This window comes from Budorcas taxicolor, chromosome 11, assembly GCF_023091745.1.
Source record: "Budorcas taxicolor isolate Tak-1 chromosome 11, Takin1.1, whole genome shotgun sequence".
NCBI lineage: Eukaryota > Metazoa > Chordata > Mammalia > Artiodactyla > Bovidae > Budorcas > Budorcas taxicolor.
Genome location: NC_068920.1, coordinates 165,662,488 through 165,690,443, shown reverse-complemented (window position 1 = coordinate 165,690,443; position 27,956 = coordinate 165,662,488). Strand labels below are relative to the sequence as shown.

The 27,956-nt window shown below is 56.3% G+C and overlaps 3 protein-coding genes across 8 annotated transcripts in view; 2 read left to right on the top strand and 1 right to left on the bottom strand.

The window, feature by feature from the left end:
- Nucleotides 1–2,566: 2,566 nt before the first annotated feature.
- On the top strand, nt 2,567–22,953 carry DPH7 (diphthamide biosynthesis 7). The gene is made up of 10 exons (XM_052648307.1): nt 2,567–2,676; nt 2,789–3,128; nt 3,794–3,927; nt 4,329–4,416; nt 5,703–5,794; nt 6,166–6,338; nt 10,474–10,543; nt 10,798–10,863; nt 11,034–11,206; nt 21,594–22,953. Exons 1-10 carry the CDS (start codon nt 2,567–2,569, stop codon nt 22,013–22,015), a joined length of 1,668 nt encoding a protein of 555 aa, XP_052504267.1. The 3' UTR covers nt 22,016–22,953.
- A 285-nt stretch (nt 22,954–23,238) lies between these two features.
- MRPL41 (mitochondrial ribosomal protein L41) lies at nt 23,239–23,854 on the bottom strand. Its single transcript, XM_052647853.1, has one exon. It carries the CDS (start codon nt 23,777–23,779, stop codon nt 23,372–23,374), a length of 408 nt encoding a protein of 135 aa, XP_052503813.1. The 5' UTR covers nt 23,780–23,854; the 3' UTR covers nt 23,239–23,371.
- A 729-nt stretch (nt 23,855–24,583) lies between these two features.
- Nucleotides 24,584–27,956, top strand: part of PNPLA7 (patatin like phospholipase domain containing 7) — an 81,585-nt gene continuing 78,212 nt past the window's right edge. For all 6 annotated transcript variants that reach the window (XM_052649422.1, XM_052649421.1, XM_052649420.1 and 3 more), the window contains exons 1-5: nt 24,584–24,720; nt 25,508–25,539; nt 27,021–27,092; nt 27,248–27,335; nt 27,690–27,769. In XM_052649422.1, the coding sequence (XP_052505382.1) occupies nt 25,510–25,539; nt 27,021–27,092; nt 27,248–27,335; nt 27,690–27,769 (270 nt within the window). In that variant the 5' untranslated portion in view covers nt 24,584–24,720; nt 25,508–25,509. The remainder of the gene's footprint in view (nt 24,721–25,507; nt 25,540–27,020; nt 27,093–27,247; nt 27,336–27,689; nt 27,770–27,956) is intronic.

Genomic DNA, 27,956 nt, shown 5'->3' with positions numbered 1-27,956 from the left:
GGGCTCGGGAGACGCAGACCCGGTGGCCAGCAGGGGCCGCCGTTGTCACCCACACCCCTGGGCACTCAGGGCGGGGGCCCCCATGACTTGAAGCTTGCCCGGGCGCCCAGCGTCCTGTACACCTTGCTGAGCCCCCCCAGGGGCCGCACGCGGCTGTGGCTGCAACCCTGGACCGCCCCGGCTCACCCCCAGCCCCACACGACCCCCCAGGCTCCCCGCTGTCTGCCGGGACGCCGTGCGCGTGCCTTCCTGACCAGGGCTAGCTCCTGGGTGGCCTTTGGTCTGTGAGCTGAACTTTCCATGGCTGCCTTTGCAGAACTTGGAGGCTTCTTGGACAGTGTGTCTGGAGAACAGGACTGAGGAGATGGGGAGCAGGCGGGCACCTCAGTCCCAACACCGAGGGAGGGCTTTTCTTCAAGGGAAGGGGCCCAAGTGCCCACGGGTTTTTGCTGAGAAGACCTGGCTGCCGTGGAGGTTGGCCGTGGTGCCTCTTCCAAGTTCAAGTCTTTGCTGCAAGGGGGTCTGCTCCAGGTGCCCCAGACTGCCAGGGGGCTTAGCAAACTGTTGGGGAAGAGGATATCTGTGATTCTGAGAGGCAGTCCTGCAGACCACAGCTGGCCTGAGGTCCGCTCTGGCCAGGGCACAGGGTCGGGGAGTGCTGTGCGGCCAGCATCCTGGGGTCATCCTGGGGCCGCGTGTGCTCGATTCACCTTCAGAACCAGGCTCCTGGGATGAGCGCTGGCCTGCAGGCTGTGTGTCCCACCTGTGTGCTTGGGGGAGTGGCCAGCTTGGCCCTCCAGCCGGTCTCTGTTTCCCGACCAGCACTGACTCCCCTGTGGTTAGCTGCTGCTGCTGCTAAGTCACTTCAGTTGTGTCCGACTCTGACCACATAGACGGCAGCCCACCAGGCTCCCCTGTCCCTGGGAGTCTCTAGGCAAGAACACTGGAGTGGGTTGCCATTTCTTTCTCCAATGCATGAAAGTGGAAAGTGAAAGTGAAGTCGCTCAGTCATGTCCAACCCTCAGCGACCCCATGGACTGCAGTCTTCCAGGCTCCTCCATCCATGGGGTTTTCCAGGCAAGAGTACTGGAGTGGGGTGCCATCGCCGCCTTGTGGTTAGCTAGTCCTCAGAAAATTCCACTGGAATGGAAGTGCTGGAGTCTGCTGACCTGGAGGACGTCATGCTGGGTGTTGACCTCGGGTGCTCGTTGCTGTGACTCCTGGCTCACCTGGAACTGTGCTCTGGGGCTCGCTGGCAGCTGTGGGGGTGGGGGGGGGGGGGGCGGGGGTGCGGCGGCATAGCTGGTGGCTGTCCCCTCCTGGTGGTGCTGTGTCTTGTGTTTCTGAGTCTGGGCTGGTGCAGGGCCCTGGGTGGAGCTGGGAGGGTGGCGGAAGGCTTGCTCTCACTGCCATGGCCCCTGGAGCAGCCGCCCCAGGAAGGTGCCCCGGCACCCACAGGCTGGCTGTATCCCCTTGCTTCCCCTGTCCTTTGTTGGATTTCTGGCCCCTGGCTCTGTTCTGACGGCCCCGACCTCTTGACTTGCAGCCACACATCTGAGAGCAACTGAAGGTCCAACATTGACGACTTGCCTGTTAGGAGTGAGGCAGGGGGCTGCCCGGCCTGCCTTCTGCACCAGGTTAGATCAAGGTGTGTGGTTCAGCCACTTCAGGGTGCCCTTCTGTGTCCTGACCGACCTTCTCTGCTTCAGCTGCCATCTGAAAAGCTGACCTTTTCTAGCCATAGAAACCACAGGCTGACCACCCAGGTCTCCATATGGATTTCAGTCTTGTCGCATTTCCTGCAGCTGCTGTAACACAGGAACACAAGCTGGGTGGCTTAAAACAATGTAGGGTGTAGGTCCTGCACACCAGTGTGTGGGCAGGGTGGTGCTCCCTCTGAAGATTCCAGGCTCTTCCAGCTTCCAGTGGCCTCAGGCAGCCCTTTCCTTGTAGAGGCTTCATGCCTGCCAGGCTTCTCCTGTGGGTGTCTGTAATAGACCACATCTCTTAAGGCTGCTAGTGAAACTGAATTAGGGGTACACTAATGGCCTTAACTGGATGGCCTCTGTGAAGACCCTGTTTCTGAAGGTCACATTCTGTGATGTTGCAGATAAGACTTCAGCGTATCTTTGGGGGAGGACACAATTCAATCTGGGAGAGAGTGAAGGACAGGGAAACCTGGCAGGCTGCAGTCTGTGGGGTCGCAGAGACACAGCTTAGCCACTGGACAATAATTGCATTCAGTTCATAACAGTATCTAACACTTGCCTTCCCCAGACTTGGGCTGTAGAGTTAGGTTTTGTTGAATGGTGCCAGCACACAACTCAGTTTTCCAAGTCAGAGAGTGAGTGTGCTGGGTGCCCTCCCCTATACCGTGTGTCTAACGGGCACGGACCCCACCTGCCCCTGGGGCTCAGACACACTCTGCTCCGCGCCCTCGGTTCACCTTGCTGCTCGCGGCTGGGCCCTGGGCCCACCCTGTCTCCGTTCTCTGCGGTCCTGGCAGGATTCTGCGTCCGCTGATGCGCTGCACTTGCCCACAGGCAGGTAGCTCCCTGCGGCGGACATGACCAGGGAGAGGGAGGGCAGCCTGTGCCCAGGCTCTTTGGGTCAGACCCTGGACTCTGCTCCCCTTTCACAGTCCGGCCCCCCGGTGACTCCGTGCCGGACGCTCGGGTGCCGGATCCCGGGCCGGCCTCGCCGCCGCGCGGGGCGCGCGGGGCGGGTCGAGTCTGCCGGCCAGCAGGGGGCGCGGGAGCGCGGCCTCGCGGGCGTGTCGTTGGGGCAGGAAGTCCCTCCCCGGAAGAGGCCTGGCGTCGGCGGCGGAAGTGGGGGCCGCGCCGTGCACCCGGCCGGGCGGCCCCGGTCGCAGGGCGCCCGCGTTCGGCGCTGTCAACGTGGCTGCCCTACTCAGCCTCTGCCGCGCGCTGCCCGCCGCCACGGCCGCCGCCGCCTCCTCCGGGGGCGCGGGAGCCGACGGCCGCGTCCAGCTGTTGCAGGCGGTGGACACGGAGCACACCGTGGACTCGGTGGAGTGGTGCCCGCTGGCCGGCTGCAGGCACTTGCTGGCGTGCGGCACCTACCAGCTGTGGAAGCCGGAGGGCCGGCCCGCCGACGGGGCGTGCCAGGTGCGCGGGCCTCCTTGCTTCGGGCCTCGGGCGGTCTGCGGCCCCAGGTGGCCGTTCCCAAGCGGCTCGAGTCCCCGACTCGAGCTCCTCTCGAGAAGCGCGAGGAGAGGCTCCTGAGAGGCAGAGCCTACCGCAGGCATCGAGACCTCTCTGCTCTGCCCCGGTGAGGCTGGAGTGGAGGCGTCTCGAGTGGAGCCACACGGGGTGGACGCGACCTTGGCCTGTGGCCGGAATGTCAGAAACGGCGTCCTGAAAGCGGGATGGCGTCTGTTTGCCGGCGTGGCCCAGGTTGTGGGTGAAGTCTAGAGCAAAGAGAAAAGGGGATGTCACAGGAGCTCTACCTAATGCCTTGAAGGCATCCACTTATGCGGATCCAAACCTAAGCATTTTTAAGAGTGAAAGCTGGCACTGGGAGCGTCCTAGGCAGGCAAACTGTGTCCCAAGGGAATCCTAACCACAGCTCCTTTCTGTCGGCCCCTTTAGAAGAAGCATTGTATCCTAATCCACCTACTTGTTTATCACATACAAGAGAAAAGACATTTCTCCAGCTCAGAAAATCAGTTCCCGAGTGTTGGCAAACCTCTTCTTTCCCTGTCCCTTTTGCCATCCTGTGGGTTCCTCAGTGTCTGTTAAGGTATTCAAAGAACGTGTCCATTTTTTTGTAGAGTGAACTGGGTGTTGCCGAGCCTCCAGTTCGTTTGGGCCGTCTCTACCTGTACAGTTGCAATGAGGACAGGTCTCCCTGCCCCCTGGTTGAGGTCCAAAGAAGAGACACTTCTGCGATCCTGGACATGAAATGGTACACATTTGGAAACAGTCCCCCTTGGTTGGAATTTGTCATGAAAACCTGATTGTTTAGTCAGAGGAGCCTGATGCCTAGTGGCATCCGACAAGACGGGGAGGCATCTTCGTGAAGTTGGGGTTCATTTCCTGTCCTGTCTTTCCTGCCTGTGGAGGCTGCTGTAAACTTGGGGTTCATTTCTTTTTTCAGTTTCCAAGCCGTACAGGTACTGTTGGTCTGTTTGGGAAGCAGTGCTGATTTTCTGCTTCATAAACGGGAGGATCTTGTAGGAACAGAACTGTAGGCTCCAAACTGGTTTTGGAACTGAAATCTGTAACAGTGAGTCACGGGGGTGCCTGTTGTTCCCCTGTACTCCGGGCACATCCTGTGTTCTGACTGGCACGTGCATTCTCTCCTAGGTGTCACGTTCCAGTGGCTGGCCATCCCGTCTTGGGTGTGGCGGATGCTTCTGGGTCCATAGAGCTCCTCCGCTTGGTGCCCTCTGAGGTCAGTGACTGGGCCAGGCTTAGTGAGGGGTCCAAGGAACATGGAGGGAGGCTGTGCTGAGGCTATCTTTTTCTAGGATGATCTGTTCGGTGGTGAACTTTATCGTGAAATGTTCTAAGGTAGCACACAGTTCACGGGTTTTAAGTTCACGGGTTCTACGTCTAACTCCCAAGAGGAAGACACCTTGTGTGTCGCCAGCAGAGGAGCTGAAGCGACAGGCAGGCCCTTTAACCTGACAGGGGGCCTGAACGCCCTGTTAGGAAAAAGCCTGGGCAGCATTCTTGGGCTGGCAGTGCTGGGCAGGAAGAGCAGTGTTTCCTGGGGCGAAGTGGTGTTTATCATCAGTAATTAAGAGAGCATAGGGTTCCTCTGGGCTTCCCCAAACATGGCACGGTGGGTAAGAAATCCGCCTGCAATTCAGGAGACGTGGGTTTGATCCCTGGGTCAGGAAGATCTGGAGGAGGGCATGGCAACCCACTTCAGTTTTCTTGCCTGGACAATCCCATGGATAGGAACCTGGCAGACTGTACTCTGGGGCCACAAAGCGGCAGACACGGCTGAGCAGCTTATGATGTGTTGTCCCCCGGGCGTCTGACAGCAATCCCATGTCACGCGTCTGTAGAATGCCCACGTGCTGGGGGCGGGGGCAGGTGAGAGAAGGAGCCCTGACCATGTCTTGGCTCAGCGGGCGAGGGGAGTGGAGGGGGCGGCGCTGACGCAGGCGCTGCGCGTGGGCCTTGGGGCGGGCCCAGCTGACCTCGGGCCCACGGCGCTGAGCGCTGGTGAGGACGGCCTTGCTCCAGGCACTCCGAGAGCGGCAGCCCTGTCTCAGGAAAGACGGCAGGGGTTCCTGAGGAGGGCTGCGCTCAGAACCAGAGTTGCAGGCAGGGGTAGGAAGACCTGGGAGGCAGCACAGCTGCCCTGCAGAGAGAGTCCAGCCCAGAGAAGCGGCGTGCCCATGGCTGCCTGTGTCCGGGCGAAGTCCCCTTTGTCCTGTCCCTGGAGGCCCTGGGCGATGGGAAGCCGCAGCGGCAGCGCTTCCAAGAGGCTGCGCGGGCGCCGTGCTCGTCTCCAGGGGGGCTTGGGCAGCAGAGAGGCCCGCTCCCCTGAGCTCTCGTGTGCGGGCAGGCCCTCCTTCAGCGGTGAGGGCTCCCGGCGCGGGCCTGGCAGTGTTCCCAGGCTCTGCTCTGTGGGGCGCCTGAGGACACGTCCAGCGGGGTGGACAGTGGTCTCCTCGGGGCGCCGGGGCCGCTCGTCCCCTGTGGCGTCTCTCTTCTCTCTAGCAGGACACTTGGACGCTACAGCCCTGCTCCCGCTTGGCCCTGGAAAGGCAGTGCCTCGCCTTGTCCTTGGACTGGTCCACGGGGAAAGCTGGAAGGTGAGGGCCAGCGGAGGTGGGCCTGAGTCTTGGCTGTTTCGTGTGAGAGACAGAAGGAAAGCCACCTTGCCGGCCGTGACTGTGGCTCTCACGCCTGGGAGTGTCACGGCCAGCCCTTATCCTGAAAGAGAAAGGGGGCATGTTTTCACCGGGCGAAGCCGACCCTAGTTTATTTTGACAAGCTCCTGGCAGCTTCGGTTTCTGCCGAGGCACGCCTCTTAGGAGGCTTGTTCACGTACCAGGGCCTGGAGAGCCTCTCTCTGCTGTGTCTTGGGGGCATAACGTGTCCCTGCTTGGGAACCACAAGAGGTGAGGAGTTTAGGGCAGTGAATCGATTTCAGCCAGATTCTCCATTGGTTCCTTGTGTCCAGGGCCAGTGACCAGCCCTTGAAAATCATTAGCAGCGACTCCAAAGGGCAGCTCCACCTCCTGAAGATCAGCGAGGCAGGGCCCGGATTGCAGGCTGTGGTCACGTGGCAGGCCCATCAGTTTGAGGCCTGGGTTGCTGCTTTCAATTACTGGCAGACGGAAGTCGTGTACTCAGGTTGGTATCCTCCGCTGAGTGCCCCCTTGAAGACTGGCTGAGGGTGAGGGGCGGGAGGGAGCAGAGGAGACACGGGTCACCGGGCGATCCCTCCGGCCGTTCATGGAGAGCGTACTTTGGGGCGGAAGCTGAGCTGGTGCTCACAGAGCTGTCCTTGTAGAGCGAAGCGCGGTTTGCCCGGGCACCGCGGGCTCTTGGGGGGCGCTGCTCCCCCGTGGGAGCCCCCCGATGCTCATTCCCCGGGAGGGGTCCTCGCCCTCCTTCAGAAGTCCGGTCGGAGACCCTTGCTTGCTGCCCGATCGTCTGGGTCAGTGCTGAGCGGTCGTGTTGGGTCTTAGGCTTGCATGTCCCCTTTTGGAATGGCTTCCTTCCCAGGGCAGGCCGGCGGCAGGGAAGGCCGGCTTCCTGGTGGTGTACGTGGCGCGTCTGGATGGGGTGGTGACGTGGGCACCGGGAGCCCCTTCCACCCTAGTGGCCGCGGAGGGCATGGGGCTCTGAGAGAAGACAGCTGAGGGCTGCAGAACCCGCAGAGGCTGGAGAGCAGCCGAGGCCTCGTCTCCTGTCTGGGTGCTGGTGGCGTGCCGTGCTCACCGCGAGCGGTGTGGCCTGGAGCCTCATGTGGAGGAACAGCGCGCTGCCCAGCCCAGGGGGCAGGTCCATGGGCCTGTCTGGTCGTACCCTGCGTCCCTCCCGGGCGTCAAGGCTGTGCGATCCGAGCGCCGCTTCTCCCTGCGGCCACGCACCCTCCGCCCCGCAGGCTCGTCCCCGCGCCAGCCCGCCCTCTGCCCAGCGGGCTCATCCTGCACCAGCGTGCCCTTCGCCCCGCGGGCTCGTCCCGCGCCAGCGCGCTCCTGGTCCCGCCCGCGTCCTCTTCTCGCTCCGCATCATCGCTCTCCTGACTGTTACTGCGTCTCCACAGACACTGTGCTTCGCTGGTGGGAGCAGACCTTGCTTCTGAGGTCTGGCTGCGTTGTCTTGCCAGCTCCCTGCGCTCACGCTGGGGTGCTCGCCAGTGCTTCCCTCTGCTGGCTCCGGCCATGCCTGGGTTCCCGTGTGGCCCTGCCCCGCCCTGCACTCCGGGACAGGGTCTGGGCACCCAAATCAGGTGTCTCTGTCCGCTCGCCCCTCCCGAGAGTCTGTGTCTTGGTTTTGTCTTCTGAGCATTTCTTGGAATTGGCTGTATCTCTCTTACTCTCTTTCCACTTGTCACGACCACAGTCCCACGCTGTGGTCACGGCAGAGCGCCGGGCAGTGGCCCGCGTTCTCCGTGGTCATGGCAGAGCACCGGGCAGTGGCCCGCGTTCATGCCCAACCTCTCCTGCCCAGCCTCCCGTCTGAGGAGAGAGCAGGCGGCTGAACACGCGAGCTCCTCACTCGCGCGGCCCTGAGCGTCCTGCAGCTCCCACCCGGGGCACCCACCAGGGCCCCGGGTGTTCTGTGACTGGGTCTGCGCCTTCCTGGCTGGCCCTGTTTTGAGTGATTTCTGGGTTTGAGTGGTGACTGGGTCTGCGCCTTCCTGGCTGGCCCTGTTTTGAGTGATTTTTCCTTGCTCTGTCTTCTTTTCCTCAACTCTTCTATGTTTCCTCTAATCTTAGTTTAATTTTTCACGGGCTAATTCTCCTTTTCTGGCAGGGCCCAGCTTAAAGTCTCGTCTTTAGAAACACTGTACGCTCAGTCCCTCGCCGTTGGCCTCATGGCGCCCTGTCCTCTTCCTGTTTATTAATTTTTTGCCACATCACAGGGCACATGGGCTCTTAATTCCCCGACCAGGTATCGAACCTGTATCCCCTGCATTGCAAGGCAGATTCCTAACCACTGGACGGTCAGGGATGTCCTGAAACCACTTTTGATTTTGTGTTTAATGCTTATTTTCCCCTGAAAGGGGATCTCTTCTGGAGTTTTTGCTGTTGCACCCTTGAACAGACTCAGGGAGAACAGTAAAGACTTGATTTTCTGAGCTCTCGCTCATGGATTAATTCTTCTGCTTTGAGGCTTAGCTAATTCAAGCCACAGTGGAGTGAGACAATGTTTTAACAATTCAAGATCAATTCATTCATCCAACAAGTGTCTGTTGAGCACCAACCACGTGCCGAGCACTGTCCCAGAGGCTTGGGAGATTCCTGTGAGGAAGATAAAGTCCCTGCTTTCACTGAGCTTCCAGCGCTTGGCGGAGACAGACAAGGAATGCCAAGTGTAACACGCTTGGTGGTGAATACACTTTGGAAGGAGGGAGGTCGGACAGGCAAGGGCATCGGGTGCCGTGGGCGGCACAGACTGTCCTGTGGAGCCTTGTGTGTCTCGAGCAGTTAGTGTGGAGCAGGAGGCGAGGGGTCACAGAGACAGGGCGCTGGGCTGAGGCCCCAGGAGCGCGCCGGCATTTGCTCAGAGTGGAAGGGAGCCGTTGCGGGGTGTTGGATAGAGGCTTAACATTTCTGGCTTAACATTTTAAAATTTAAGAGGATCCTTATCATTCTAATGAAAGAAAATGAAGAGGAACTACAGAGGCTGTTGATGAAGATGAAAGAGAAGAGTAAAAAAGCTGGCATAAAACTCAGCATTCAAAAAGCAAAGATCATGGCCTCTTGGGCCATCACTTCCTGGCAAATAGATGGGGAAAAAAGGGGAAGCAGTGACAGACTTCATTTTCTTGGGCTTCAGAGTTGCTGCAGACAGTCGCTGCAGCTGCAGAATTAAGACACCTGCTCCTTGGAAGGAAAGCTAGGACAAACCTAGACAGCGTATTGAAAAGCAGAGATGTCACTTTGCCAACAAAGGTCCGTGTAGTCAAAGCTGTGGTTTTTCCAGTGGTCATGTATGGATGTGAGAGTTGGACCATGAAGAAGGCTGAGCGCCAAAAATTTGGTGCTTTTGAATTGTGGTGTTGGAGAAGACTCTTGAGAGTCCCTTGGACAGCAAGGAGAGCCAGCCAGTCCATCCTAAAGGAAATCAGTTGTGAATAGTCATTGGAAGGACTGATGTTGAAGTTGAAACTCCAATACTTTGGTCACCTGATGCAGAGAACTGACTCATTGGAAAAGACCCTGATGCTGGGAAAAACTGAAAGCAAAAGGAGGACGGGCAGCAGAGGATGAGATGGCTACACAGCATCACTGATTCTGGGCATAAGTCTGAGCAAACTCCAGGGGATAGTGGAGGACAGAGGAGGCTGGCATGCTGTAGTCCATGGGGTCACGGAGTCGGACATGGCTTGGTGAGTGAGCAACAGCCTTAGCTACTGTGTTGAGTGTAGGCTGCAAGGGCTGACGGTGTAGGCTCGGGGGCAGTGAGGGGTGAGGTGGGGGCAGTGGTGAGGAGGAAGGGTGGGAAACTGCTGCGTGCAGGCCGATCAGTAGGAGCTCCTGGTGGAGCACGTGGAGTGTGAGAGAAGGGAGCCCGGCATGTAAAGAAACCACAGCCAGCTCTCTTTACGGCCCTGCCACGGAACGGCAGCTTGTATTTGAGGCTCACCTGCAGCTCAGTACCGGGATGGTGGCTTCTGCTGGTCCAAGGACACAGGTCGCGTTCACGGCCATCCCCGTCTATGGTGTGCCCAGGAAGTGCTGGTGGGTGGGTGGTGGGCGGCGGGGGGCGGGTGGTGGACGAGCGGCATGCTCAGCGCGGGTGGCTCTGCAGGCGGCTTGCTCCTCTCTGCCCTCTCTGCCCGCCTCCTTTGGGACACTGTGCCCGTCGGCGGTGCTGCTTCTCTTCAAAGACTGGCTGTGCACCAGGGCACCGACTCCCCTCTCATTTCTGTTGCTTCAGTTTCCTCAGAAGAAGCCCTTCTCCTGCGAGGTTACCAGGGACCTTTCTCTTTAAAACACACGGAAATGTGTTGCCAGGTGCAGGCGTCTGCGGAGCCTCCTGCAGACACGTCTGTTCCGAGCGCTCGGACGCGGCCATGCTGGCTCCTGGCTGCGCGAGCCGGAAGGGCTGAGTCTGTGTGGCTGGTCGCTCTGCGCCCGTGCCTTTGTCTGCCCTTCGGGTGAAGGCACGGTGGCGGCACAGCTGGCTGCCTCTGGGGCTCGCGTGCCTGTGTGGAAACACCCTCACAGACGTGACTGCGCCCTGAGAAGCAGCTGGTGCCCATCCTCAGCGTGCCTCCTGGCCAGCGGGGGTGGTTTCCATTTCCATGCAGGTGGGGACGATGGCCTCCTGAAGGGCTGGGACACCAGGATGCCCGACGCTGCCACCTTCAGCAGCCGCAGGTGAGTCCTCGTGGGGCCAGCCCCGCCCCATCCCATCCCCGTCCCGCCCTGGGCTTCTGTTGGGGAGCTGCGGGGCGCCTGCTCAGCCCCCCACCCCACCCCGGGCTTCTGTTGGGGAGCTGCGGGGTGCCTGCTCAGCCCCCCGCCCCGGGCTTCTGTTGGGGAGCTGCGGGGCGCCTGCTCAGCCCCCCGCCCCACCCCGGGCTTCTGTTGGGGAGCTGCGGGGCACCTGCTCAGCCCCCTGCCCCCCGCAGACACTCCATGGGCGTGTGCAGCGTCCAGAGCAGCCCCCACCGTGAGCACGTCTTGGCCACAGGAAGGTGAGTCCCAGCTGTGGTGTCTGACCAGCCCGCTCTTTGAACCAGAGTGTGGGCGTTGGGGGCTCAGGGAGGGACTTTGTCCTGGAGGGGCAGGTCTGGGTCTCCTGTGAGGGTGCCCTGCCTGCGGAGCCCCCGTTTCCCGCACGCTGGCTGAGATCTGCGGGTTTCAGCTACGACGAGCATGTTCTCCTCTGGGACATGCGGAGCCTGCGGCGGCCGCTGGCGGACGTGCCCGTGCAAGGCGGGGTGTGGAGGCTCAAGTGGCACCCGTTCCAGCGCGACCTGCTCCTGGCAGCCTGCATGCACGGCGGCTTTACGATCATCAACTACCAGACGGCAGCAGGTGAGCGGCCTGCCCACCAGGCTCCTCTGTCCTGACACGTTCCCGGGTTACCCAGCCTTGCCGTGAGGGTGACTCCAGAGTCTCAGCTTCAGCCTGCTCTCTAACTGCGGTCCTCGCCTGACCGGCTCTGTTATCTGGGTGCCTCTGCACCAGTGACGCCCAGCCCCACCGGGGCCTGGTCACTGCTGCAGACAGTTTGGGCTCAGCGGCCTGCACTCCAGACACGCTTCAGCCGCTGCCCCGGTTCTTTCTCCTGCTCCAGGCAGAACCAGCAGGCGGACTGGCCTTCCTCTCATCAGGGGTCCCTCACGTTTTCTTCTCTTGAAGCCCCACCCCGCCTTTGCCCCCATCCCCCTTCCCGGGGTCGTGTCCCCTCCTCCGTAGGAGCAGGTGGCCGCCTCACCCTCACGCATTCCCGACCGTCTCCGCCGGCGGTGGCCTCCAGGCTTCCTTGTCTGAGCCCTGGGCTCTGCTCCTGCCGTGTCGCTGCCCTTTGTCCTGTGGGCGCTCTGGCGGTTCTCTGCCCTCTCTCCTCTCTCTTAGTGTCGGCCTCACAGTGATAGATCGCCTTCTAAACTCTGCTTTCACTGTGTCCCATGAGTTTGGTGTGTTGTATTTTCATTCATCTCAAAAACAGTATTTTCCAGCTTCTCTGCGATTTCCCCTCTGACTCACTGGTCACCGTGGAGAGTGCTGTTCAACTTGCACATTTTCCAGAGCATCCTGAATTTCTGTTACTGAGTCGAGTTTTGGGGTCACTGGGACTCACTGTGGCCCGTTTGCAGTCCGTCCGGGGAGGACCGTGTGCTCTCCCCATCGGGGGCGGGCACCACCTGTTCTTGGTGGCTGTCTGGTCGTTCATTTCTGAAAGTGGGCAGCCAGTGTCTGCGGTGCTGTTCATGTTTTAATTGGACCACAGTTGCTTCAGCGGCCTTGCTGGTTTGTGTCTGTGTCCCCCCTCATTTCCGTCAGCTTTTGTTTCAGAGACGGGGGGGCTCGTTAGCTGTGTGTGTCCAGTCGTGCTTGCGTGTGGTCCTGCTGTGTCGACTCTTCTCATCACAGGACGTCACTGTTCGTCTCCAATAGCGCTTGTTGTAAAGCCTCCGTCTGACCCCAGGAGAGGCGCGCACGCCTCCTCCTGGGTGCTGGGTGCTGTCAGCCTGCCCGTGGCTGCGAGTCTGTAGCGAACGCACTGTAGCTTACGCGCTGCTGTCGGGCCTCCCGCAAGTGGCGCTCTGCCCTCCGAGTGGGGGGCTCAGCAGCCACGAGATGCCGCTCTGTCCCTTTATTGCCGATGTTGCTTTTGGGCATGTGGTTGAGGTGGCGCCTCCCTTTCTGGTCACTCCGGGCTCATTTTGGGCTCGCCCTCTCCCACGCCCTGGACAAGCTGCTTTTCCAGGAAGTCCTGGATCCTCTTAGTAGTGAGTGCATGTACACATATGTGTCTGCGTGTCTGCATACCTGCACGTACACGTGCAGGTACACGTTTGTGTGTACATGTATGCTCACGCCTGTGTATCTGTGTATGTGGGTTTCCGTGTGCACACACGTGTGTGTCAGAACCTGAGTTCCTGCCGACACCTCTAGCTCATTCCGGCAGCACAGCTCTCCCTGCCGCCCCTGTTCTGCGCGTCCCTGGCTCCCAGCAGGTCCTGGCTCTCGTGCCTGAGCCTGTGGAGCGCTGTCGGTGCCACGCCACAAGCAGCCCGACGCACCTCAGGGCTCCGGACGCTCTCGCCGTCCTGTGTGTTCGTTGGCTTGGTGCAGCCGCTGTGCTGCGTTCAGGATTCACTTGGACTAGAGCTGCTTTTCTTTCTGTGTGGCAGTCATGTGTGAAACACTGTTCAGTTTGTTTCTTTTTTTGAAGGATGTTTTTATTCATCCTCATTGATTTAGTTTTCCTTTTGAATGTGTGAAAACATTAACAGTGTTCTAGAAATGAAAATTCCATTAGGAACTTCCTGGTGGTCCAGACTCCATGCTTCCACTGCGGGAGGCGTAGGTTCAGTCCCTGCTTGGGGAGCAGAGGCCCCGCACGCCATGGTGCAGCCGAAAAGAGAAAAGGGTGTGTTAGAGGTGCGCTCAGCCTCCGGAAGGCGGCGACGGGCAGGGACGCCCGGGGCGCTGCAGTCCGGGGGTCAGAGTCAGGCGCGACTGGGCGCCTGGACAGCAGCAGCAGCAGAGGGGCCCGGCCTCTTCTCACGCTGCTCCCGTTCACCTCTTGCCGGCAACCTGTCCCTTAGGTCGGGGTTACAGTTCTGTGTCTCTTCGCAAAAATTAGCATGTCTATTTACATATCCATGCTTCTCCTTTGGTACAGAAAAGATGTTCTGCATGGATTCATGTTTGTTTACTTCACTTTTAAAGCACACCCTGGAAATCACTCCTTATGGGTTCACAGAGTCTTGGGGTTTTTTGAGTTATATAGCACTCCACTGAGTGGGTAAACTCTAGTTTCTTCCAGTTTTCTATAGGTTATTTGGGTTATTTCTAATATCTTATAATTACAAATAATGCTTCATATATGTTGTTTTGCGTATGTGTTTCTGCTTGTTGGAGGTGTATCTTTAGGGTTAGTGCCTAGATGTGGGATTGCAGGGTCCACAGACTGATATCTGTCTGATTTCATCATCTCACCAGCCACGGATGAGAACCCTGCTTCCCCACAGCCTTGCCAGCAGAATGTGTCACCAGCTTTGGAATTTTGCATCTGATGGGTGTGAAATGACTTTGCACAGTAGCTGAGATTTGCATGTCCCTAATTAGGAGTGAAACTGAATACATTTTCGCTTGCCTGAAGGGCTGGTTTCATATTCCTGTTTTTCTGAGCTCTCTTTGGCTTGTTTTCTCTCTGACTCCTGGTCTTTTTCTCCCTTGGTTTAAAGAGTTCCTGTATTAGCCCATGTATTAGTGTCATCAGCCCTTAATCTGTTTTATGTTGGAAATAATTTTTCTGTTTCTTACCTTGATTTTGCGTATAGTGTTTTTCCTCCCATATGAAAGTTGGGGTTTTTTCAAAAGTGCAATCAGATTTATAGGTTTTTTCATTGAGTCTAGGTTTTTGAATCTCAGTTAAAAAGACAGCCAGTTTCTAAAGGAATTCATCACTGTTTTCTCGTATTTGTCAGACGTCATCTTTCTACAATTAGGACTTTGACCCAAGTCCTCCTGTGTGACATGTGGAACTGTCCCGGCGCTGTTCCTGGAAAGCCCGTCCTCCCCCCGCCCCCGCCCCTGGTGACTCGAGACGTGCAGGCACCTCCCGGACGGACGCTGCGTTTCGCGCCTTCTCTCCTGCCCCCCAGCTGTCTCAGTGTGTTCACACCTGCTCTTCAACCACGGAAGCATTCAGGGCATTTGTTAGAGTGGGCTGCCTGCCGCCTCTAGGTCTTTCTCAAGGGCTTCCTGACTATTCCTACGTTTGAACTTGAGTGTTGACTTAGCTTGTCCCAGAAAAAATTGTTTATTGGTTTTTTATAGGGATTGCGTTAAATACAAACTAACTTTCCAGCTGACTTATTTGTCATCTGGGATCTTATTCAAGGAAAGGGACACCTTTCCGTTTGTTCAGATCTGTTCTTGTATCCTTGTAGCTGTTCATCCTCTAAGCCGTGTCTGATTCTGCGACCCCATGGACTGCAGCACGCCAGGCTCCTCTGTCCTTCACTATCTCCCGGAGTTTGCTCAAACTCGTTCATTGAGTTGGTGATGCCATCCAACCATCTCATCCTCTGTCATCCCCTTCCCCTCCCGCCCTCAATCTTCCCAGCATCAGGGTCTTTTCCAGTGAGTCAGCTCTTGGCATCAGGTGGCCAAAGTATGGGAGCTTCAGCTTCAGTCCTTCCAGTGAACATTTAGGGTTGATTTCCTTTAGGATTGACTGGTTTGATCTCCTTGCAGTCCAAAGGACTCTCAAGAGTCTCTTCCAGCACCACAATTCAAAAGCATCAATTTTTTGATGCTCAGCCTTCTTCATGATCCAGCTTGACTACTGGAGAAACCACAGCTGTGACTGTATGGGCCTTTGTTGGCAAAGTGATGTTTCCTTTTAATAGACTGTTTAGGTTTGTCGTAGCTTTTCTTCCAAGGAGCAAGTGTCTTTTAATTTCATGGCTACAGTCACCATCAGCACTGATTTTGGAGTCCAAGAAAATAAACTCTCTCACCGTTTCCATTGTTTCCCCATCTATTTGCCACGCAGTGATGGCACCAGATGTCATGGTCTTAGTTTTCGAATATCGAGTTTTAAGCCAGCTTCTTCATGCAGCCCTATCCAGAGGCTCTTCAGTGTGTCTTCACTTGCTGCCTTTACGAGGGTGTCATGTGCACCCCTGGGATTGTTGATATCTCTCCCAGCAATCTTCATTCCAGCTGGGATTCATGCGGCGCACCATTTCGCATGATGTACTCTGCATATAAGTTAGATAAGCAGGGTGACAGTGTACAGCCTTGATGTGTTCCTTTCCCAGTTTTGAACCAGTCCACGAGAACTAACTTTGCTTCTGTGTGCGTACATCGTACGTTTCTTGCTAACTGTGTTCCTCAGTAATCTAACGTTTTTGTTGCTCTTGTAACATTCTCTCCATTCTGTCTTCTAACTAAATCGCTGTCTATCTGAAAGTTGTTGGGTTTTTGCCGGTAGGTTCATGTTCTGACAATTATAAACACGTGTTTCCATTAGTCTTGCTGTTGATTCCTTGGGTTTTGCAAGTAAGCATGGTGCCATCTGCAAAAGATTAGAGTTTTGGTCTTTATTTTCCCAACTGGATGCCTTCAGTTATTTTCTCATTCAACGTCCTTTACTGGTGTCTCCAGTACAACTTTTAAAGAGTGGAGGACATCTTGCCTTATTCCTGACCTTGAAGAGGGGCCCTGCTAGTTCCCATGTAGTTTGATGATATATAAGGACTAAAGTGTGTCCTTGGAAAGAAGGTGAAAGCGTTAGTCATTCAGTCGTGTCTGAATCTTGGCGGCCCCATGGCCTGTAGTCTGCCAGGCTCCTCTGTCCATGGAATTCTCCAGGCAAGAATGCTGGAGTGGGCAACCATTCCCATCTCCAGGGGATCTTCCCCACCCAGGGATCGGACCCGGATCTCTTAATCGCATGCGGACTCTTCACGTCTGAGCCACCTGTCCTTAGTATTCATCAATTTCTGTTTTCTTGAGTATTTTTTAAAATCAGGAATTGTTGATTTTTTTTGTCAAATGCTTTTATACTATCTGTTGAACTGTATTATTTTTCTCCTTGGATACATTTATATAGTAAATTTTGTTTATGGGTTTTCTAATATGGAATATATATTCCTGGAATAAATCACGCTTGGTTATGGTTTCGTTTTTAGTTGTCAAAGTAGGTTTGTTTTTTTTTAATTAAAAAATTTTATTTTATTGAGGTATAGTTAACTTACAATATTATGTTTCAGATATATAATATAGCCGCACTCCAGTCCTCTTGCCTGGAAAATCCTATGGACAGAGGAGCCTGGTGGGCTGCGGTCCATGGGGTCGCTAAGAGTCGGACACAACTGAGTGACTTTCCTTTCACCTTTCACTTTCATGCATTGGAGGAGGAAATGGCAGCCCACTCCAGTGCTCTTGCCTGGAGAATCCCAGGGACGGGGGAGCCTGGTGGGCTGCCGTCTACGGGGCCGCACAGAGGCGGACACGACGGGAGCGACTTAGCAGCAGCAGCAGAGAATGCAGTGGCCCACAGCTCTAAGAGTTGGGCCCCGTTCACAGTTGCTCTGAAACTTTGGCTTTATTCTCTGGGCTGCACAGTTCAGCGCAGCCGCTCAGTCGTGTCCGACTCTTTGCGACCCCGTGGACGGCAGCCCTCCAGGCCTCCCTGTCCATCACCAACTCCTGGAGTTCACTCAGGCTCACGTCCGTCGAGTCAGTGATGCCATCCAGCCATCTCATCCTCTGTCGTCTCCTTCTCCCCCGCCTTCAGGGTCTTTTCCAGTGAGTCAGCTCTTTGCATCAGGTGGCCAAAGTACTGGAGTTTCAGCTTCAGCATCAGTCCTTCCAATGAATGTTCAGGACTAATTGCTTTTAGGATGGACTGGTTGGATCTCCTTGCACTCCAAGGGACTCTCAAGAGTCTTCTCCAGCATCACAGTTCAAAAGCATCAATTCTTGGCTCTTAGCTTTCTTTATGGTCCAACTCTCACATCCATACATGACCACTGGAAAAACCATAGCTTTGACTCTGTGGACTTTTGTCAGCAAAATAATGTCTCTGGCTTTTAATATGTTGTCTAGGTTTGTCATAACTTTCTTCCAGGGAGCAAGCACCTTGTAATTTCATGGCTGCATTTGCCAACTGCAGTGATTTTGGAGCCAAGAAAACAAAGTCTGTCATTGTTTCCCCATCTATTTGCCGTGAAGTGATGGGACCGGATGCCGTGATCTTAGTGTTTTGAGTGCTGAGTTTTAAGTCAGCTTCTTCACTCTCCGCTTACACTTTCACCGAGAGGCTCTTTACTGCCTCTTTGCTTTCTGCCATAAGGGTGGTGTCACCTGCGTGTCTGAGGTTATCGATCTGTCTCTTGGCAATCTAGACTCCAGCTCGTACTCTACCCAGCCCTGCATTTCACATGTATGTGTTTTGAAGAGATCCTTTTCTGGGGCGGCTTCTGTTACACGTCATGCGGGAACTTAGTTCCCCTGTGAGGGATCGAGTCTGCACGCCCTGCGCTGGAAGTGCAGTCCTGACCACTGGACCGCCAGGGAAGCCCCTGCACAGTTATCCTGGTAGCGCATTTGCTTCCTCTGTGATAGTGTAGCTGTGACTCGGCTTACCAGATTGCACAGTGGGAAAGAGGGATCGAACCCGGGTCTCCTGCACTGCAGGCAGATGCTTTATCCTCTGAGCCACTAGGGAAGCCCCTGTACGATATATCCTGGTGGCGTATTTGTTTTATATGTGATAGTTTAGGTTGTGACTTGGCTTACCAGATTGCACAGTGGGAAAGAATCTGCCAGTGCAGAAGACGGAAGAGGCATGTGTGGGTTCAGTCCCGGGGTTGGGAAGGTTCCCTGGAGCAGGAAATGGCAGCCCACTCCGGTATGCTTGCCTACAAAATTCGCCTGCACAGAGGAGCCTGGTGGGCTCAGTCCAGGGGGTCAGGGAAAGTTGGACACAAAGGATGCACATTGCTTGTATCTTTTAACCCCCTCTCCTCCCGCCTTCCCTCTCCTCACTGGTAACCACCCGTTCTCTGTGCTGTGCTTAGCAGCTTAGTCTTGTCTGACTCTTTGCAGCTGTAAATAATGCTGCTGTGAACATTAGAGTGCTTCCTCGGTGGCTCAGATGGTGAAGAATCTGCCTGGAATGCGGGATATCCAGGTTCAATCCCTGGGTCGGGAAGATTCTCCTCAAGAAAGGAATGGCAACCCACTCCAGTATTCTTGCCTGGAAAATTCTATGGACAGAGGAGCCTGGCAGGCTACAGTTTGTGGGGTTGTAAACAGTTGGACACGACTGAACGAATGTCTGCCTTCTGTCTGAGCATTAGAGGGCTTCCCATGTGGCAGAAGCTACCTGCCAATGCAGGAGACACAAGAGGCGTGGGTTCCATACCTGGGTCGGGAAGGTCCCCTGGAGGAGGAAATGGTCACCCACTCCAGCATGCTTGCCTGGAAAACTCCATGGACAGAGCAGCCTGGTGGGCTGCAGTCCATGGGGTCTCAGAATCGGGCATCCACACACGTGGACATTGGGGTGCCTGTATCTTGAATTTTTTTCACTTTCTTAGGAATAGAATTGCTAGATCATATGGTGGGTAGGTCTGTGTGCAGTTTTTTGAGGAACCTCCGTACCATTTTCCAGTGTCTGTGCCGGTGTTCATTTCTGCTGACAGTGTAGGAGAGCTCTGTTTTCCACAGTCTCCCTAACATTTGGTATTTGTGGTCTTTTGGACGATGGCCATTTCGACAGGTGTCAAGTTATGTCTCACTGTGACTTTTATTTGCATTTCTCTGATGATTAACAATGCTGAGCATCTTTTCAGGTGCCTTTGGACCATCTGTGTGTCCTCTTTGGAAGGTAGGTTATCTTTTCCAGTGTAGTATTGCATTCTGGCGCAGACCTTATTTGGGGCTTTCGATAATGTTCAAAGATGACACAAATTTTCTTTTATGCTATTTATCAGCACTATGTTTCGTTCATGTGAAAATCAAAACAAAAATGTGAAAAAAAATTTTTCATCGTCTCTTGAATAATTTATATGTCATTTGGGTTATCGTTATATTCAAGATGCGGTGAAAATTCTGTGACTCTCTGGGCCTGATTTATTTTTGAATGATGATTCTGTGTTAACTTTCTCTGTATTTTTCTGTGAAAGTTGCTTTGTTTATGCTTTATGTCTCTACTGGGGTCAAAATTTCCTAACAGTTATTCGCTGTATCGTGTCTCACTTTGTATAGCCATACAAACACACAGACGTTCACCCTAGTTAGCAGTGTGTGCACTTTGTCTCTTAAGAAGCCACTTTGCTTTCTTGTTTTCGCCATGCTGTCGCTGCTCCCCACCTTGCCAACTTCTGTTACCTTTGCTGTTTCTCTCCGTCTGCCTCCTTAGCTGTTTTTTTAGCATTGTGAGTTGGGACTACAACTCACTTACGTTTGTTACTTTGCTTTGTATGAAGTATTTTTATGTCTGAATTATTCTCTGATTTAAGCACAGTTTTAGGTTCTGATACATGGTGATCGTGCTTTCATTTTTATGAAGAACTCTGTGATTCCAGCTTGTACTTCCCCGTCTATCCGAGTGTGGTTTAGTAGGTGGTTTTAAGCTTCCAGCTGGAGACGCTTCTTGTGTGTTTTGACCACATTACTGACTTTGTTTCGGTGTGTTCTGATCAGCGTTGCGTATACTCTCTCCTTCACGGAAGCTTCCGGCCACCTGCTGCCCCGCGTGCTTGCTTAGCACTTGCCACAGTGCCCTGAGCAGCAGGCATGCTGTGTTACCGTGTGGAGCTGCCTGTGGCAGGAGGCTTTGTGTCCGCCTGGACCACGAGTGGACACTGCCTGTGGTTGTTGGATGTGAAAGTATCGTGGGCCTTTACTGTGCCAGCGACCCTGCCTCCCAGGCCCCCAGATGTTCAGTGAGGGGCAGGCGGTCTCCTTGGAGCTTCCTTCTGTGGTGGTGCCACGTGCCTCTCTGTGCTCCGGGAGAGCCCAGCACCGGGCTTCTCTCTGGAGCCCCTTCTGCTCAGGCAGAGCCCTGGCTTGGGGAGGAGGGTCTCTGGTGCGTCAGTTGTGTCCTTGGTCTGTTTCCTGACGCCAGCTTTGGGCTCTCCTCTTCACCGCTCACTCTGGTCACGGTTCAGAGGCTGATCACGACTCAGTGCTGTCGCTTTGATCCGTGCACCGGGGCCGCCGCTGTGGTGTCCAGGCGACTGAAGACCGAATGGCTGGGCCGTCCAGCTGGTGAGTTTTTCCGCCCCCAGCTCACTGGCCAGTCTCTGCAGCTGCTTTTACCAGCCTCAGCCTTGGCCTGGACCCTTGACCAGCTCAGGTTTGCTGACACCGCGTCATGTTTATTTTTATAATTTCTATTTGTCCATTTTTGGCTGTGCTAGGTCCTCACCACAGTGCAGGCCTCTCTCTGGTTGCGGAGAGCAGGGCCTTCTCACTGTGGCGGCTTCTTTTTGCGGTGCACCGGCTCTAGGGCACGCGGGCTCAGTGGTTGCAACGCTCGGGCTTAGCTGCTCCGCGGCACATGGGGTCCCCCAGATCAGGGATTGAACCAGTTTATCCCGCACTGGCAGGCAGGTTCTTCGCCACAGACCACCAGGGGGCCTCTCTCCCTGGTCACGGGTCCCTTTTCACCCTTTCTCGGCGACGTTCTGTCCAGAACGAGGCCTGACATTTTCCAGTCTTGCCCTTCATCTTCAGAGTTGCCATAGCAACTCACCACAAGCACAGCTGCTCAGGCAGTGAATGACTCCTTTCCCAGTCCAAATCCAGACTCTCTAAGGGAGCTCTGTGTGCCGGGACACTTCTGACATGTTGCCAGTTCCAGATGACAGCTCAGCCACATCCATGCTTGTGGTTTCTCACACACACCAAGCTTCCCTGCGGTGTGCTTCACATGTTCCTGTTCCCTTCATTTCTGATGCGCCCCATTTCCTCTGTCTGGCTCACGCTGAGTCCTCAGGCGCCCTGGCTGGGAGCTCCGTGGCGCAGGCTGCCTCCTCTCGCAGGCACAGAGTGCATTCACTGCAGGATGAAGGCCTGCCCTTCTCTGCCTGTGTCTCAGCAGTCCTCTGTGACACACGGTGGTTGTTCTTGGAAGTTTCTCTTTGAGGGTGGGCAGGGTCTGTTGGGGGTGGGTGACGAGAGTAACTGGCTAAGTTTCCTGTGTCCTCCCATCTCGCTCCAGAGGAAGAGCAGGACGCAGTCTCCCTGTCCTACCCCTTGCCCAACTCGCTGGTGTATGGAATCGACTGGTCCTGGCTCCACTTCTGCCGTCCGCCACAGACCCAGCCGTCCTTCCCTGGCGGTGACCCAGAAGCCAGAACAGCAGACCAGGACTCTACCCTGAAGGCTGCAGACCCGTCACCAGCATCCTCTTCGGAGCGTCTAGCTGACAGTGATGGAGTGGGTGGCACCACACACCAGAATGGGAGCAAGCTAGAGGCTCCTCTGCAGACAGAGGACGAGGATGGCCGGCTGCCCACTCCAGGGGTCAAGATCTGTGACTGCGACCAGGATCTGGAGGCAGCAGGCTTTGACACCAACCTTCTGGCCACTTGCTCTTTTTATGATCATGTTCTTCACCTCTGGAAGTGGCAGGACATCTGAGCTGGGGAAGACCTTGCTTGGTTTGACATGGTAGAGACAATTTCCACAAATAAAACCTAGAGTACATCTTTATCTTTCTTGAGAATGAAGTGACCCCAGACTATCTCACTGTATGGGGCTCAGTGCATCTGTGTAATGTTCTCAGTAAATAGAAAACCTCTTGGCCTCTCAGATAAACCTTATCTGCTGGGCCCTTCAAAATGGTGTCTCTGTGGCAGCAAGAGGTGGGGTGGAGGAAGGGCTTGGTTCCCAGCACTCAAACTTGTCAGTTTCCTGTGTTTTGACTTTCAGTTCTTAGGACTTATATAAGCAACTATTTACATTAACTAAAAATTTTAAAGCTACTTTATAATACCAAAGTAGTTTGTTTTTGTGTTATTATTAGTTTTCTATGAACATTAAAAAAAGATCACGGCACCGGAAGTGCTTGCATAGCCTCCTGTGCAAATAACCAAAAAGAAGGGTGTATTGCTTTAGCATACCATAAACTGGAAATGTTAAGTCGTATGGTGGATTAGTCACGCTTCCTCACTGTGGCGTTAAACCTGGACACAGCTTAACTCCAGAAGTCCTGGGCTTGGGACTGATCTGCCTCCCACAGGCCATTCCTCCTCTCTCCGGAGGAGCAGATGTGGAACTCCAGGCCACTGTGGAATCTGTCAACTCCGCAGCACCCACTGATAGGATAGGTAGGTGTTCTGAATCAGAAAACACAAGCTTCTGTTATTTCCTGACAGAACTGTCAGCACAGGTTAGAATGTATTAATGTTGAACCCTCCTCCAGTTTGTTTTAGGATATTTCACTTAAGGATCAACAGAACTAGGATCTGAGGAATTATGCGCTGAAACAGAACATAAAGAGAGAGGCTATAGATTATTAGGGAAATAGCAGTTTGGCAGCAACTTCCCGTGTGGCCTTATCTTCAGGTTTGCCCCAAGGCGGGGAGGTTCACCAAAATAAACTGCTTTGGGACCCATAAATGTGCTCTTTGGTTGTTCCCTGGGGTGAACTCGGGGTGAATGACCTAGTGCTGTCACGTGGCTGGATCTGCCTTGTGAACTCCCTCCCTCCTGCAAGCTGAGCCACATGTTCTTGCCTACTTCCCTCTCGGTAGGGGTTCTGGTTTGGCTGGAACCTGAGAACGTCGCCTAGGTCTCTACGCCTTAACCTCACACGTGGCGTGCTTCCTTTACACAGTGGCCAGATGCCCAAACCAACACGATACGGTAGGCAAGGTCTTTAATAGAAGCGAAAACGAGGGAACCGCCTCTCCACCCGCCACCCCGGAACTAGGCTGGGCGAAGAGGGTCCAAGTCCTCGGTCGCAGGCACATCCGGCGCGGCCGCCGACCACTCCTAGCGCGGGAAGTTCTTGGGATACAGCTGGAAAAGCTTGCCTTCCTGCGTGGGCTCAAAGCCGTACCGTTCTAGGTGCTCGGGGTCGAAAGTCCCGGCCCTCAAGTCCTTCTCGATAGCCGGCGCCGCCGTCTCCAGAAAGAGCTGCTTGGCCGTCAGGGGAACGTCTGTGCCCTCCGGGGCGCGGTAGTTCACGTAGGGCTTGAGCTTGAAGCCGGCCAGCTCGGGCACCACCAGCTCCGGGACCATTTCCTTGACCAGCACGAACCTGCCGCCGCGACCGTGGAAGCCGACGCCCTTGGCACCGCGGCTCTTGTAGAAGGTGCGCGGGCCCCGCTTGCTGGTCCACTTGCTCATACGGTCGGCGCCCCGCACCAGGGCGCGAGCCGCCCCGCTCAGGAGGCCCATGGCGAGGCCTGCGCACAGCCACCACGCCGCTGCCGGTTGCAGCCGCCTCGGATTCCGGCCCCGCCGCGCTGCGCTTCCGGCGCCTTCGGCAGCTTCCGGCCCCACCGGCCCCCGCGCCGCAGGAAGAGCGGCTCCGATTGGCTGCGCCGTGTCGAATGTGCAGCCTCGGCCCTGGGAGAGGGCGGGACCGGCGGTGGCCCGGCCAATGCGCGGGGAGATCCCTCGTCCGGGGGTGGGGCGCCGGGAGCGCGGCCGTCGGGGGCGGGGCTTCGAGGCGGCGCCGGAGGACGGGAGGAGGATATCGGGAGCGCGGACGTTGGGGGCGGGGCTTCGGGGAGGCGGGACGGGAGCGCGCGGTGCCGGGGAGTCGCCGCCTAGCGCCGCGGAGTCGCCGCCTAGCGCCGCGGAGTCGCCGCCTAGCGCCGCGGAGTCGCCGCCTAGCGCCGCGGAGTCGCCCGCTTAGGGGTCTGAGTCTGTGAGGAGAGGTAGCCATCGTCTCCCCCAGCCCGCGCCGCGACGACACTGCCCCCCAGGGCCGCCGGCGCCCCCGGCCCGACGTCCGTCATCTCCACCCCCGCTTACCTCGACGCCTCCCAACCCCGACGCCCCTCAGCTGGACGCCCCTAAACCCGATGCCCCCAACCCGGGTGCTCCTCAACCCGACACCCCTAAACCGAGTGCCCCCTCCACCAGACGCCCCCTCAACCTGAGAGCCTTCAACCGGACGGCCCCGTACCCCCTACCCTCCAACCCTACGCCCTCCCTTAACCACGCCCTCCCTCAGCTCCATGCCTTCAGCCCCGCTGCCCCCGGCTCCCCAGTTCTCCTGGACTTGACCGCCTTCCCTCTGGCCCCACGCTGTGGAGCAAGCGGAGCAGCTGAAGGCGCTTCCGTCGTGTGGCAGGTGCCGGGGGCTTGAGCTTTTGTCCCCCTTGAGCCTGGTGGGCACCGGGAGATGGGACTGGGCAGGGCTGGGCGGTAGAGCTGGGGTCTAGGAGCTGCTGGTCCTTGAAAAGACGTCTGAAAAAAAAGTTTCCCACAGGGCACAGACCAGTGAGCAAATGCAGGAGACTCTGCACCTGCCTTCCGCTCCCTGACTTGTCTGGGTGGGATTTTGGAAGAGATAAACCCTCCCTTGCTGTGGCCCTTCTAAGAGAGCTGGGAGCCACAGGGTGAAGGCCCTAGACATGGCTCCTCCTCCTGGCAGAGAGGTCAGGTGTGCAGGGCTGCTCCTCACGTTCACCGCAGCCGGGACCAGCACACCCACCTCCAGGGTCCACCACACTGGGTGGAAAACCCTGTGCCCAGCCCACTAGGGAGGGTCTGGCGCACAGCCTGCGGTGGCCACACACCCCTACCCCTACCCAGCCTCAGCCTCCTCGCCATGGTCCTGGAACTTCCGGCTGCACTAGGCCTTTGCCCAGATGCCCACACTTGTCTTTGACTGACTGGGAGAGGAGCCCAGGGCTTGGCTGCAGTTCCCGGTTCCTTGGGCAGCCACACCAGGGCTGTTTACAGGGAGGCAGGTGGCTCCCTTTGCTTGCTCCCTTTGTTTTCTCCATGGAGAGCACAGTGCTTCATCAGAGTTTTCCTGTCAATAGACATGTAACTTAACATGGACAGGAATTCAGGGAAGGGCTGGGAGGCACCGCATTGCACGTGAGCCTGAGGTGGGACAACCTGTGCCCTCCTTGGAACCAGTCTGTCTTCTTTTGTTTCACTTTTTAGCCATGGAGCAAGAGGAGGACACTGGCCCAGAGGTACAGAACCTGAGGAGTCCAGTGAAGAATCAGCCTGAAAATTCCCAGTGTGGCCGCTTCTGGACAAGGAGAAAGCTGCCCTGCAGCAGCTCCTTGAAGTCGGCTGCCTGCGGGAGTGGCATGCGGGCCTCTCTTCCCCTGTCAGGACTGAACCCCTCCCTCTGTTCCTCAAGGTCACGCTTGTCAGTTCCTGCTTCCTTTTAGGAAGCCTGCTTGCTTTGAGGTAGGGCCTTTTTCCCGGGGAACATCTGTAGCCACATCACAAAGACTTTTATTCCTAAACCAGAAAATTAGATGCATTAAAACAGCAGTGAAAAGCTGACAAGTCGGGGACGTCAGCCACTAGAGGCTGTATGAATAGGTCTGGGTCACTCTCTGAACTGTCCCCCTGGCTCCTCCCCTCCCCCCGCCTCCGGGGGTGGCTGAGCTCAGCGGACACACTTACAAGGAGGGTGCTTGTCTGCCACCCAGTGGAGGTGGTCTCTAGCCAAGCACACAGCCTGGGCCAGGAGGGCCTGGGCACCTCACTCTGAGGCAGAAGCTCCCACTGCTTCCTCTGCTTTCTGAGCCAAGTTCAGGGGGTTGAGTCTTTGGATCACTTCCTTGTTCTGTCTTGATGTAACATTCTGCTTTTGAAACGCTTTTCTGAGTGCATTGATCTCGGGTTTTCTGGCATCAGCACTGTCTGTGATCCTGGCTCTGAAGGATCAGGCAAGCTGCTTTAGTCCTTGGCACTTGTGTAAAAGCTTGACAGAATTCACACACACACCGCCCCCCTCCCTCAATCCATCCTGTTCCTGACTGCTTGGAAGGATGTGAGTACCGGGAGGAGTGGAGCGTAGTTGCTTGTTTGACTGGTCTCTTGTCTTTGCAGGGAACCTGCCAGCATCCCTGTATAGGAGATCCAGGCCGTCTGCCCACTCACCGTTCCACACTCACTGTTCTCTCTTGCATCCCTGTCTTTCTCCTGGGGTCTGGCTTCTGAATCTCCTTGTTAACTCCCTCCCTGGGAGCCCTTTGCTGTTCTGTGCTGGATTTAATGTTCTCAAGATCCAGCTCGTTAGGGTTTCTCAGCACTGCTGCTGTGTGGGCGTGCGTCCGCCCTTGGGCCAGCAGCATGAGGTCCTGCTTGTGATGCACAGGCACTGGAGAGGAGGCCTTTGCACGCCCCCGCCAGCCAGGTTTGCTCCTCTGGACTTGCATCCCGAGGAACAGGGAGGCTGAGAATGCAGGGCTCAGATGCCCAGAGCGTTTGCGGTCAGTGCAGCGCAGCTGCTGGTCCTGCCCAGCCGTCCTGTGGGCGTGTAGCCCTTCTCCAGAGCAGAGCGGGACCCGGGCCCCCTGCCTCCCGAAGGTCCACTTCACTGGGGAGGTCTCCAGGGCTGCCAGCGTTTTCCCTGACCCACAGCTCTGTTCTTGCTCCCTGAGAAGCCGGGGCTGTGCCCGTCCTGGCCCTTCCTGACTGTAGGCTTCTCCCGCAGGTGGGCTTCTATCCGGCCGCCCTATGGTCCTGGGGTCTGGAGCTGATGGAGCAGCATTCCCAGTCCACCATGGTAACCACCTCACTGCTCCCGGGTGATGGGCGGGCCCCAGCATCTGTGGCCCCCTTCACCCTTGGCCGCCCGGGGCCCTTTGTGTCCAGCCTGTGTTTGGGTTTGGGGGGTCTTGGTGCCTTGCTGATGGGTGCGCTCTCTATGACCTCGCCCAGCTGCTGGGGATTGTGATTGGAGTCTTCCTGGCCCTGGCCTTCATCGGCACCACCATCTTTTTTGTGTACAGAAGGGTTAGCCAATTCCGTGAGTATCTTGCATGAGGCCGTGGCTCCAGTGGGGGAGGGAGAAGAGGGCTTGAGAGGGTGGTAGGTTCAGGTGACTTTCCCCATGTTTTAAGTTCCCACAAATAGCTCTCAAGGCATAGAGGCTTTTGTTGAAAACTGCCGGCCTGTCAACAGCTCATCAGACCCATGGAATTTAACTGTCCTGACCTCTCTCGGCTCTCATTTGCAAGAAGAGATAAGTCCCGCTTCCTCTGCCTGAGTGTGTCACAGCCCAGGAACAAGATGCTGTGTGGCACAGGGTGGGCAGGATGAGCTCAGTGTGCACCGGTGCTGGTCCACCTGTGCTCAGGCAGCCCCTTGGCACCCCTTGCAGGACAGGTGCAGCCCAGTCCTCAGTACAGGTTCCGGAAGAGAGACAAGGTGATGTTCTACGGCAGGAAGATCATGAGGAAGGTAACTCACGCTGCGAGCCCCCTCCTCCCTTAGAGGGGTCGGCTTCCGACTGTGCCTAGGGCCACGCAGGGCCCCGGGGCTTTGGGAAGGTCTGGGGCGGGCACAGCACCCAGAGAGGAAATGAGCCAGGAAGGAGGGCAGAAGCCTCTCCCAGGAGCATCCCCGAGTGGGTCGAACGGAAGGTCCT

Excerpts from the sequence above, each read along its gene's own strand:
- DPH7 (XM_052648307.1), top strand. The coding sequence starts at position 2,567 with ATGACCAGGGAGAGGGAGGGCAGCCTGTGCCCAGGCTCTTTGGGTCAG. Across the intron at positions 3,928-4,328 it reads GCGATCCTGGACATGAAATG|GTGTCACGTTCCAGTGGCTG; the intron begins GTACACATTTGG and ends ATTCTCTCCTAG. Across the intron at positions 5,795-6,165 it reads TCCACGGGGAAAGCTGGAAG|GGCCAGTGACCAGCCCTTGA; the intron begins GTGAGGGCCAGC and ends CCTTGTGTCCAG.
- MRPL41 (XM_052647853.1), bottom strand. The coding sequence starts at position 23,779 with ATGGGCCTCCTGAGCGGGGCGGCTCGCGCCCTGGTGCGGGGCGCCGAC.